Source organism: Nannospalax galili, unplaced genomic scaffold, assembly GCF_000622305.1.
Source record: "Nannospalax galili isolate Female #2095 unplaced genomic scaffold, S.galili_v1.0 scaffold506, whole genome shotgun sequence".
Taxonomy (NCBI): Eukaryota; Metazoa; Chordata; class Mammalia; order Rodentia; family Spalacidae; genus Nannospalax; species Nannospalax galili.
The window spans coordinates 218,378-231,411 of NW_008353883.1; the positions used below are offsets into that span (position 1 = coordinate 218,378).

The 13,034-nt window shown below is 38.3% G+C and overlaps 1 protein-coding gene across 4 annotated transcripts in view; it reads left to right on the plus strand.

The window, feature by feature from the left end:
• Positions 1-13,034, plus strand: part of U2surp (U2 snRNP associated SURP domain containing) — a 59,427-nt gene that overhangs the window by 39,289 nt on the left and 7,104 nt on the right. For all 4 annotated transcript variants that reach the window (XM_008850974.3, XM_008850975.3, XM_029554977.1 and 1 more), the window contains 4 exons: positions 296-452; positions 2,058-2,153; positions 2,896-2,962; positions 6,116-6,275. In XM_008850974.3, coding sequence (XP_008849196.1) covers positions 296-452; positions 2,058-2,153; positions 2,896-2,962; positions 6,116-6,275 — 480 coding nt within the window. The remainder of the gene's footprint in view (positions 1-295; positions 453-2,057; positions 2,154-2,895; positions 2,963-6,115; positions 6,276-13,034) is intronic.

Here is a 13,034-nt window from a genome sequence, read left to right on the forward strand (position 1 = left end):
TCAAATAACTACAAAAACTTTTACTAAGCTCTGTGACAGAAGAACCAAACCTGATCTTGCTCATCGTTGAGTCACATGGTACCTGGCACCAATAAAAAGCGCTTGGCAAATATTAGGTAAATAAATGTGTAGGTGATTGCTGTTTGGCGGACTGGATGATAAAGCATGTCCTTGCATAGTATTTGAGAATATGAATATTCAGCCAAGTTGGCTAGTACTGGATTTGAAGTTAATCTCCTAGTGATAAGACTTTAGCAAGTTAAGGGAAGTATTACAGTAGAACATATTTCCCTAGGATGTACCAGATGACCTCGATGGTGCCCCCATTGAGGAAGAGCTTGATGGTGCACCTCTGGAAGATGTGGATGGAATTCCCATTGATGCTACTCCCATTGATGATCTCGATGGAGTCCCTATAAAAAGTCTTGATGATGATCTAGATGGAGTGCCTTGTAAGTTCACATTTTAAGGATAAAGTCTCACAAGTTTAATTACCAAAATCCTTCAATTTCCACACATGTTGGCATGGGGAAATGTTTTAATTTTTGCCTGTGACATTTTGCTGGCATTTAAAATTCAGATACCTAACAATGTATTTGACTTTGCCAAGGAAAAGGCATTATTATTACAGTCTTCCTTGTGTTTTGAGACAGTTGCCTTTGTATAATATTAGCAAATTTTCTTTTGATCTTAGTTATAAGAAAACTATATGCAAAAATATTTTGTTCACTTATAGTCATAATGATGCCAAATGGCTGGGTTTTGTTTTGGTTTGGTTTGGTTTGGTTTTTGGTTTTTTTGAGATAGGATCTTCTTGTGGCCCCAGCTGACCTGGAACTCACAGAGATTTGCCTGCCTCTTGTCTCTCAAGCACTGGAATTAAAAGCATGCGCCACCACGCCCGGCCTCGTTTTTTTTGTTTTTTTTTTTTAAAGATTCGTTTTTTTTTTTTATTTTCATTTTTCTGTATGTATATGTGCCTCTGTGTGCTATCTGCACAGAGGGCAGGTTCCCATGGAAACCAAAAGATAGTATTAGAGTCCGTGGAACTGTAGTTATACATGGTTGTGAGCTACTTGATGTGGGTGCTAGGAACTGAATTCAGTTCCTCTGGAGGAGGGGTATGTGCTCTTTTGTTTTATTTATGTGTATTTACTGCATGTATGTAAGTGTAGTACATCTGTACAATGCCAGTGGAAACTAGAAGAGAATATCAGATTCCCTGGAACTGGAGTTATAGACAGGTGTTAGCCACCTTGTGGGTGCTGGGAACTGAAATTGTGTCCTCTGTAAGAACAGCCTGTGTTCTTAACCACTGAGCCCCAGAAATGAATTACACCAACTGAGAATAGAACCTGTTCTATGGCATTGAAAACACTGAGTCCTAGCTATAAGTGGGTAGCAGCCAAGTGTCTGGGTTTATCTATTCTAGAACTAGTTTTTTCCACCTTACAGGTTCAGCTTTTCCAGTGGAATAAAATTGCATTGAAATTGAATAATGTATGAATTTTTTAGTTTAGACAATGATTAAGTACAGGTATTTTTGTTTGTTTCTGTTTTTTGCTGTCTCTCCTCCATTTACCTAAAATGTTAACCTGAGTTCTCTATGCAGTAGTCCTCTACCCCCATTTACCACTTTGCTGTTTATACTTAGTTAACCACTGTCAGCTTTGGCCTGCAAGTAGGAAATGAAAAATTCTAACAATTTTCTTTTATGATAACTTTTGTTCTCTTTTACTGTCCCTAATTTGTATCTGTCTGGTTAGGAAAGCTTTGTAAATTTATGGTTCAGAGTTGTTCATAGTTTCAGATTTTCACTCGGGGTCTAGGAATATGTGCTATATGCGTGAGGGAGGTTACTTTGTACGGTTTAAAAATGGGACCTCAGCTAGCAAAGAGGTGAGTTAAACATAATCCTTGTTCTTGATGCTGTCAATATTTTCCATGTATGGACTTACTTTAATTTTCCCATTTAATAATTTAGTAAATAACCCTAAGCACATTAATTTGAGCTATCTTCTCCTAATAAACCTAATGGCTCCTCTTTTCTTTAATAGTGGATGCAGCTGAAGACTCAAAGAAGAATGAGCCTATATTTAAAGTTGCCCCATCAAAATGGGAGGCTGTAGATGAGTCTGAATTGGAAGCACAAGGTGAATAAAGTATAAATAGTAAGCTTTTAAAAATTGATACTGGGACAGTGATGTCACTCAGTGTTATATGCTTGCATAGCATGTGTAAGGCAGAGTTTAATCCGCAGCACTTAGGTGAAAGAAACTGAGTTCCGATAAACATCATTGGCATCTTTGTATGTAGATGTGTATAATGTATGCTTTCCTTATTGTATCTCAGCCTTAAGATGCAGTGTTACTGTGCTGCTTTGTATCTGTCACAAGCTTCATTGTTGGTGTACCTATAATGATTTCTTAAATCCTTCCCTTACGAGTAATTGGAGGAATCACCAAAAACCTTTCCAGTTAAGGCATTTCAATAGAAAGTGTAGATGGGAAGCTGTGTGCCTGTTCGAAGTTTCCTGAGAGGTCAGCTTCAGAGAAGCCAAGCTTTGACCCTCGCACAGTGCTTATTGGGTGACTTGCTGTTTTCATTTACATGTCTCTTTGTGTTTGTTAATATTTGTAGATTTGAAAACAAATCTTGCCATTCAGCATAGAAATAATTACTGCAATTTTTATCATTTCTGAATTTAAGTAAAATTATAGTGTAGGTATGAGAAAAAAAGATTTGGCACATTGAATTGGCTATTGAAAGAATAAATAAACTTAGATAAAAACTTCTGTAATACAAACTTTCAGTTTGAAAGTTGGGCTGCTACTGTGCTATAGCAAAAATGCTAATTTTCCTTACGGAATTACATCCTCTTTTCCCTCCACTCAGCTGTGACAACTTCTAAATGGGAGTTATTTGACCAGCATGAAGAATCTGAAGAAGAAGAAAATCAAAAGTAAGAATCTAAGTTTCAGATGTTCTGTTTCTTGTACATATCCCCCTTTTCATTAACAGCTATGGTTGAAGTAGTAGTGGAGAGGAAAACATCACTTTTTTAAAAAACTTAGAGGGTCATTTTTAGTTCTCTGTTGTTTTTCCAGTGAATAAGAGTTTCGGTTTCTGGTCTTCAAGTTTCTAGTTTCTCCTTTATTTTCTACCCTAGGCTATACATTCTCACCCTGTTGCTATATTTGATCAATTGTATTTGTTTGAAATCTCTGTCATCAAATATTGTTTTAGATTCCACCAAAAGTGATTTTTAAAATGTTGAGTGGGAAGATTATACTCCTCTTTCAGATAGTGCATTCCTAAATACAACTTTGTTACTTTATCATTATTATTATTGTTGTCTTTTTTTTTTTTGAGACAGGGTCTCCCTATAACCCCAACTGACCTGGAACTTGCTATGTAGTTCAGGCTGGCCTTGAACTCACAGAGATCTGCCTGTCTCTGCCTCCCAAGTGCTGGGATAAAAGGCATGTGCCACCACACCCGGCCACAATTTTGTTACTTTGAATTAAAGATCAGAACTGAGAATGAATGGAGGGGGCTTTGAAGTATAGAGAAGTTATAATTTTGATTTCTTTTTCTTTTGTAATCACTCATCATTTTTTCATTTGACATTGTAATAAAATCCTCAAATTTACATTAATAAGTTTTAGGAAGTGTCACACTTTTTGTTTTTTAAAAAATTTTCTGTAGTCTTATTCTTCTCAAATGGAAAGCCCTTTGTGTGCTAGCACAATGCAGGCATTTGTGTGCATTTAATAAAGCAAATGAGCCTTGGATTGTTAAGGAAGTGTGATCAGTCCGCAGTTTATAGAAATAATGTGATGTGATGAATTAAACTGACAATGAAATCTTCAGAAATGTTGGTGTGATTGGAACAACTCAGCACTGATGACAAAATAGTCACAAAATAGAAATGTGGACCACTAATGGAAATAGCTCTGAAACTCTTGAGGAGTGCCAGAGTTGGGAACAGTTCATAGAAACGTAACTTGATGAAAGTACAATGCAAGGAGTGCTTCACATAGAGCTTTCTAATCCTTCAGAATCTCTTATGCCTCACTACTACTCTCTAGTGGCCAAATCAAAATATACTTTTTCCTTAAGACTGCTTTATATAACATACATTACTGTATTTGTGGCAGAAATGTGATTTTTAAAAAGTAGCATTTATAACAATTTGGAGAGGAAGTCTAAAAAGTAATGTCATTTGTAATGAATTTGGTATTGATTTAGAATTTAGAAATTTCATTTTTCATAAAGTTGCAGAACCTATAACAAGATCTGAAGATAGAGCTAGTAACTAAGAGCTAAGGCCAAAACCAATTTTTAAAAAGCTGTTCAGACCTTGAGAACATTAGCATAGTAACTTTTAAACGTCATATTTAAAATTATTAAAATAGTATCTTATTCTGGCTGGGTGTGGTTGGCGCATGCCTTTGATCCCAGTGCTCGGGAGGCAGAGACAGGTGGTCTACATAGTGAGTTCCAGGCCAGCTGGGGCTACAGGAAGACCCTGTCTCAATAAGAAAAAAAAAAAAAGAATATGATTCAGTAAGATAGTTAATGTTTCGTGCCAACCATCTAGTTCTTTCTCAAATGTGATTATAATTGCATGTGAAGAGGGATAGAGAAAGACACCCGCCATCCTCCTCTGGCCTCCATGTTTGTGTGTGGCTATGTATGCACATACATACATCATACAAACACAACACAAAGGAAAAAATTGGATTCTTTTTTTTTTTTTTTAAGACAGGGTCTCCTTATAGCTGCAGCTTGCCTGGAACAGACCTGGCTGGCCACAAACTCACAGAGATCCACCTGTTTCTGCCTCCCAAGTGGTTGGATTAAAGGCATGCACCACCACATCTAGCAAAATTCGATTATTTCAACCAAAGGATATGGAATGACTTTTGGGGGATGGGGGAGGGGGCAGCCGTTGAGTTAATGTCTGCAGTCTGTTTTTACTCTTTTGAGACAAGAGTTTACTAAGGTGCCCAGGTTGGCCTAAAAGTTGCCTAGACAGACCATGAACTTGTGATTCTTCTTCCTCAGCCTCCTGAGTAGTTGGGATTGCATGTATGTGCCACTAGGCCTATTGAGGAATTTTGTTTACTTACAAACTGACTGTAACCAGATTTATTTTCCAATAACACATGTACTCTTAAACTGAGCCCCAGGCCCCAGAATGTAAAATATTTTCCTCCTTTTTTTTTTTTTTTTTTTAAGCACTCATCATTTGTGCGTCAGGGACATTTTATTAATTTTTTTCTAGCCCCATGCAGTGAATTGCTTCTGGAGTGACAGTAGGCTTTGGTTTCTTTGTAGTCTGTGTAACTTAGCCATGGTAGTACTCAGGTTTTTGTTTTCTACGTATGTGACTTAGAACCAGTACAAAATTTAGGATCAACTGTAACATGAATGTCCTAGTGCTTAAACTTTGTAGATTGCTTTATTACTAGGGTAAAGTACGAATCGGCTGAGATCTTTCTGTGCTGCATTTGTTGTTTGACGGTGACTGTGACAAACTCATTTTCTAGATTAGGCTCTGCTAAGTGAATGATAAATATTTGGCTTTTAAAACATAAACCTTTGACCAAGTGTGGTGGCCCACAACTTTGATCCCAGCACTGGGAGGCAGAAGCAGACTGAGTTCAAGGGCAGCCTGTTCTACATAGGGAGTTCCAGGTCAGCTGGGGCTAGGAAGACCCTCTCTCAAAAAGAACAACAAACAAACATAAAGCTTCATGAAATCACTGAACTGAGGAGTATGCAAAAGTCATTGATTATTCATTTAATTTCATTATTGCAAGAAAGTTTGTTGCAGAATGAAAAGCACACAGATACTAATGTAAGCAGAGCTGATTAAAATATGAGTGTGTTGGGGATCAACTTTTTCTGTGGAGGAAGCAAGAGTTTTTCAAAATTGTTTATAAAACTTGTACAAATGCTTTGCAGAAAATATTTTAGAGATAATTTTTTTCTTAAGTTTTGTTAACATTTAAGCTCAAAGATAATGAAAAACAAAGTATCCAAATTACAAAATGTAACACTTTGTTTTCTTTACTGTGACTTACAATATATTCACTTTATTTCAAAGTCAAGAAGAAGAAAGTGAAGATGAAGAAGATACTCAGAGTTCCAAATCTGAAGAACATCATCTGTATTCTAATCCAATCAAAGAAGAAATGACTGAGTCCAAGTTTTCCAAGTACTCTGAAATGAGTGAAGAAAAACGAGCTAAACTTCGAGAAATTGAGGTTAGCATTGTGTTGAAGTGAAAGCTACACCTTTCACTTTCTCTACCAGACTAAAGTCCCCTTTGGCCTCCCTCCTTATCCATTCCATGCTTTGCTTAGAAACCCCATAACGTTAACCCTGGGTCAGGCCTCTTAGTTCAAATACCCTTTCTCTCACAGCAGCTTGTCTTTTCTTCTAGTCTCGTTTCCTTTTCCTGTTTACCTCTGTGTGGTTTTACTTGTGTGTGTATGCACATCTTGTTTAATTGCAGATTTGTTTCCTTGTTTATTTAATGTCTAGTTTTTCCACTAGGCTGCTGTTCTATAAGGGGAAAGGGCATGTCTGTCCTGTTTATCACTGTATCTCTCGTGTTTGAATATAGGAGATTCTCTGAAGAAATGGATAGATTGATCATGTAGGAAATCCAGTACATTATGAATAGACATAGTATATATCTAAGAAAAAGTAAAACTTTCTGGCAGTTTTGAATTATACTTGTATTTTATTTCAATGGATTCATTTTAGAGGTTTGTACCTTTTGTGGAAGGGTACAGAGTATACATTGACTGAGTCTTAATAACATTAAGAGGGAAAACATTTGTGGGAAGCCCAAACTATCTCAAGCAGACTTTGACTGCTCTTTGGGGTCCTCTTTGCTTTTTAAAATGCTGTTTAGTTTTTAAACAAAGGCTACTCAGACATGTCAGAGAAACATGGAGAGAGGAGGGGGCGGGGGGAGGGAGAGAGAGAGAGATTGTGTCTCTGTGCGTAAAACTTTGACTTTATTAGCATGTATTAATTGTACATGCAATGGGTCCATAAGACATTTTAAAGCTTGTATATAAGGTATTTTGATTATTGTCAGCCCCCATTATCTTCTTGCCTCCCTCCCACTTCTGCTGACCCCTTCCTCTTTCTAACTACTACTTCATGTTTGTTTGGTGGAGAGGTGTGTTTCCTTGACTTTCATTAGGATTGCTTGCAGGAAGGAGCATGGGTGGTGAGAATTTATTTGCAGAAATGTTTCTCTAACCCAGCAACAACTGAAGGAAGGGGCAGGGCCTCATGAGGAGAGAAGCATTGTGGAATGCTCCCAAAGGTGACAAGCTTTCCCAGTAAATGCCAGCAGAATAGTCAGTCAGTCTAGAATCTGAAAAGATTAGATGAGAATATTCTGCCCATTAGTACTGATTTAATAGTCATAACTTTGAGGGCCTGCTGTATGCCAGCTCCAGCACCTGTCTTCTTCCTAACTTAGGATACCTAACATATTTTAATTAAGTTGTATTTTCTGTGTATGAGTATTATGCCTAAATGTATTATGCACCTGTATCATGCAGTGCCTGCAAAGGCCAGAAGGGGGCATCGAATTCCCCTGGAACTGGAATTACAGACAGTTGTTAGTCGCCATGTGGGTACTGGGAACTGAACCCAGGTCCTCTGGAAGAACAGCCAGTGCTCTTAACTGCTGAGCCATCTCTAGCCTTAATACGTGCCATATTAATGACTTCGTTTCCTTCCCACCCCTTCTCCAGTATCACCAAACCAGTGTTAAGAAAGCATTTTGGATTTGTTTTTGTTTTTTTTTTCCTTAAATACATTTTTTATTATTTTATTTTTGTGTCTATGAAACATATTGCCTGCATGTATGTAAGTGCATCTGTGTTGTGCGGTGCTTGCGGAGGTAAGAGGAGGGCATTGGATTCCCCTGGAACTGGAGTTCCAGATGGTTGTTAGCTGCCATGTGAGTGCTCTACAAGAGCAACCAGTGCTTTTAATTGCTGAGCCATCTCTTCAGCCCCTGAAAGCATTTTTACATGGACTCAGCCTAAGTGGAAATGTGAGGCTTTTAGAGTGAATAATTCATTTTTTCCTAGTACATTCATATGTTCCTTAACATTTTTAGGGAAAAAAGGTGTTGTATAGCAGTGAACACACTGTTGGACTGTTTTCATCCTGCATATACCCTTTTGTGACTTACTAATCAGTCTATCTTACTGAAAAGCTCTACTTTCCTGATCTGATGAAGCTCTTAAGAGTAAGAAGCATGCATGTAACCCCAAGGTAACTGGGAGACTGAGGCAAGAAAATTATAAGTTTGAGGCCTGCCTGAGCTACCTAGAGAGTTCAGTGCCAGCTTAGGAAACTTAGCAAACTCTGTCTCAAAATTAAAAAGGAAACAACTGGGAGTAATGGGGGGTATGTCTAGGGATGTTGTTCATTGCTAGAGTATTTTCTTTAGCTTCCGTGAGACTCTGGTTTCAGTCCCAAGGGCTGGGAAGAGAGGTGTAGAAATAATTACTGAGTTCAATAAAAACATTTTATTTTTTTGTAATATTTTTATATTTTTATGTGTATGAGTGTATTGCCTACATGTTTGTAGTGCACTTGTATCATGCGGTGCCCACGGATGTTGGAAGAAAGCATCAGATGCCCTGGAGCTGGAGTTAAGGACAGTTGTTAGCCTCCAAAAACATATTATCTTGATAATTGAAGTTACCCTTTATAAATTAAATGCCAATACAGTGCTGGTAAAATGGCTCAGTGGGTAAATGCACTTGCCATTTAACCTGATGACCTGAGTTTGATCCCTGTGACCTACATGGTGGAGGGACAGAACCAACTCGCATAGGTTGTCCTCCAGCCTCCACTTAAGTGCTGTGGTATATATGTGCTATATGTAATCTGTACTCTGGTCCCTGTGCCTTTGTTACGTATTCAGTGGTCATTTCCCCAGCTGTCATAGTACATGTATCATAATTTGGAATATAAACCAAATCCTAGTTTTAAAATATAGCTTCATCTTATCTAAATCCTTCTCCATTGTTAACTATGAGAATTTAAGTCATATGGAATAAAGTTTCACAATTGGTAGCAAATTTGAACTAGAACTCAGGGCCATTAACTTTGTTTTGCCCCTGTATTTGGTTATCACTTTCTGTTTTAAAATCTAGTGGTTTTATTAGGAAATTGTTAACTAAAGTTCTAGATTAGTTTTATTTTATACTATATTTTATGTACTGTAGTTTTTCTCTTTAAAAGCTGTTCCTGAGGCAGGAACTATAGCTCAACAGTTAAGACTACTTTTCCAGAGGACCCAAGTTTGGTTCCCAACACTCACGTAGCAGCAGCTAATAGCCATCCTAACACCAGTTTCAGGGGATCTGACACCCTCTTCTGGCCACTGTGGACATTGCATGACATGGGTGCACTTCCGTGCATGCAGGCAATACACTTGTACACAAAATAAGAAAAATAATAATAAGTAAAAATATTTAAAGGCTGTTCCTTTTCCCAAATGTATCCTATAAGGTCCAAATAAAGGCATTTAACAGCTGAACATTTTTTAGCCCGAGCTTAATAAAAATCTGAAGTATTTGTGTTATACAATACTAATGTTCTCTGCAAATCACTTCTAAAACTTATAGATGTGTACTGTGTTGACTACGAGTGAGTTCTTAATTTTCAGGTACCACTTAGAGTAGGGCCTAGGGTGGACTTGCCTTCTCCTGTGCTGCTTTCCTCAGTTCTACCAATAGAGGATGGAGGTAGAAGGGTGGGATCCAAGTGAAGGGTCTTCTGTGGTAGTGGTGAAGAAGGAGCCCTCTCTGCCATGACCACTATCAACAACGATTGAGTGAGAATGTGATGCCTGTTTGTCCCAAAACTACAGGGATGTAGGTGACTAGTAAACCTTGCATCGAAACTACCTCCCTTTGTATTGAGAAGTATGGTCACTATTTTATGGAAATTGTGTTTGGGCCTCAGCCCATATCATCAGAATCTATTAGGTTGGAATTTTGTAATGGTTTGAAAAATATTTCCAACCATTTGTGGTGGCAGATGTCTATAGATCCTGCACACATGAGGCAGAGGTAAGGGGGATCACAAGTTTGGTGCTTAGACCGTATAGGGAAACTGTCTCAAAAAATTAAAACACAGTCTGGGGAAATAGTGTGTTCTGTGAAATACTTGTTGTCATGCAAGCTTAAAGACCTGAATTTGTCCCCGTAACCCATGTAAATAATGTAGGTTTGGTAGTGTGCACTTGTAATCCCATCACTGTGGAGGTGGAGACAGGATTCTTGAGGTTTCTTGGCCAGACAGGGTAGTTAGCATAACTGGTGAGCCTTGGGTTCCTGTGAAAGAGTCTCAAAAACCAAGGTGGGTGGCCATCCTGAGGAACACTAACTGAGGTTGACCTCTAGCCTACATACACACTTATTCACACAAATCAAAAAACAAGCAAAAATTTAAGGTTCTCCTTTTCTCTTAACATTCTGTTCAGTTATTTGACTCATAGGTGCTTAATTTTTAGATCATTTTACCAAAACTATGTTCTACAGAACAGAATTACTTTGAACATGGGCGGTTTCACACAGTTGTAAACTCAAGTGTTTATATTTTCCTGATTTCCCCCTCAATTTTAGCATCTTTTAAAATGTGATGTTCATCATGCACATGAAAAGCACAGATTTTTTAAAGACTTTAGAAAGATGGAGAGACTCTGACTTTAGAACCCTGATTGTAGATGTGATTTAGGTAGAAAGGGATAAAAATTAGAGAACTTAGAAAAAACCTCCATGGTGTTCAAACTGTGTGAAAACACTTCTTTGATTAGGGTGACAAGGAGGATAGTTGTAATCTGTTTCCATTCTACATTTCCTAAAATGCTTTAGTAGCATATAGCCTATTTAAGTGTCATATCAGTAATCTGGGTAAAGTATAGTAAGATACTGTAAAGACAAGAAGGTTTTTTCTATCTCTTAAGTAAAACAAGGTTAAGGTTAGGACTGGCAGCACGATGGCGCCACCTGGAGTCTTTGTGCTTCTCCCCTTGGTCTTCTGAGGCCTCTGTCCTCATGTCTTTTGCCTTTCCTTACCTTGGTTGGAGAGGAGCGTATTGTCACCTTTTAAAATCAAGGATCGTTCAAACTCCTATAAACCTCCAGGTTTTTTTTTTTTTTTTTAAATTTTATGTGTATGAGTATATTGCCTGCATGTATGTGAGTGCACCCATGTTGTGCAGTGCCGCGGAGGTCAGAAGAGGGCTTTGGATTCCCCTGGAACTGGAGTTAAGGATGGTTCGTGGCCACCATGTGGGTGCTGGGAATCGAACCCGGGTCCTCTGAAAGAGCAGTCAGTGCTCTTAACTGGTGAGCCATCTCTCTAGCCCCAAGCTTCCAGTTTTTATTTTGGTCATTTTGTGATGTTTTTGTATGTGGGTGTGTGTGAGAGATATGTTAATGCAGGTGCATTTGTGCCATGACATTCACGTGGAAGTCAGAGGATAACATGAATATGTTTTCTCTTTCCACGATGAGGCAGGGTCTTGTTTCTTTTGTGCTGCATACTACAGACTAACTAAATCTGGAGCTTCCAGGTGAACTGGAAGAACTGGAGAATTCTCCAGAATGAACTGCATTCTCCAGACTAACTAAATCTGGAGCTTCTAGGTGAACTGGAAGAACTGGAGAATTCTCCAGAATGAACTGCATTCTCCAGACTAACTAAATCTGGAGAATCCAGGTGATTCTCCTGTCCTGCCTCCCACATGGCTGGAAGAATGAAAGCTAACCTTACAGATGCAGGCTACCACATCCAGCTTTTTCAATGTGGGTTTTGGGGATTAAACGCAGGTTGTCAGGCTTTTCCTGGCGAGTATTCATATATGCTGAGCCATCCGACCTGCTTGTTGTTGGCACCATTGTCTTATTTTTAAGTTTAAAATATACTATAAATTTATTCTCTTTAAAAATTTTTTTCAGTTATATTTGTTATTGTGTGTGTGCGTGCATGTTTGTGTGCACCACAGCAAGCATGGTGGTCAGAGGACAACTTGTGGGAATCCATTCTCTCCTTCCACTGTGTGTCCCAGAGTTCTATCTCAGGTCATCAGGCTTGGTGGCAGGCATCTTTACCCACTGAGCCATCTCATTGGTCCAAATTTATTCTTTTTAATGATTTTTATAGAGTAGTAAAATTTTTGGTCAGGCTTAGTGGCACACACCTGTAATCACAGCACTCAGAAGGCCAAGCAAGGCAGGAGGATGATAAGTATGAGGCTAATCTGGGAAGACCTTATCTCCGGGAGCTTATGTATATGGGGGTGGGGTCAAAGTATTTAAAGTTAGACAATATAAAGTGAAATTGGCCTCACTTATTCTAATATTTTTCTCTTTCTCTGTAACTGATAAGTTGTTTTGAGAGGAAAAGGTATAAGTAACACGTGTTCAGATTTTTTGCCCATCATAAGTGTGTGATTTTGTGTGCCTGATTAGCCAGAAAACTTAACATGTAGGTGGTCTACTTTTACGGCAGGTGTTATAGTGAATATTATATAAATAACACTGGGCATTCAAAAAGGTACATTTTAAGAAATGGAACAAGGAATTCTGATGTTTTTAAAAATCAGTATTACTGTCTTTAAAGGTACATTTCGAATATGATTTAATCCCTTCTCTGTGTTTTGATATTTAGTGATTACACTGCTGTAAATGGGGTGAAACCTGCAGTCTGTGCAGTTTTGTGTTTGGTTCTATGTGAGCTGCAACCAGAATGCTGCCTTTATTTTTATTTTGTTCTTTTAAAGATCTGATCATGTCTTGCTGACTCTTCAATCTCACTACAAGTACTCTTGCCTTTCCCTTCTAATTTGGGGAACGAGATACCAAGTTCATTAGAGAATATGAAGTGCTGTTTATGACTTTTGAGTCCTCTCCAATGGCCATGCGGAGAACATGTGTGCCGTTGTTTGATGGCTTGAATCTTGTGTGGCT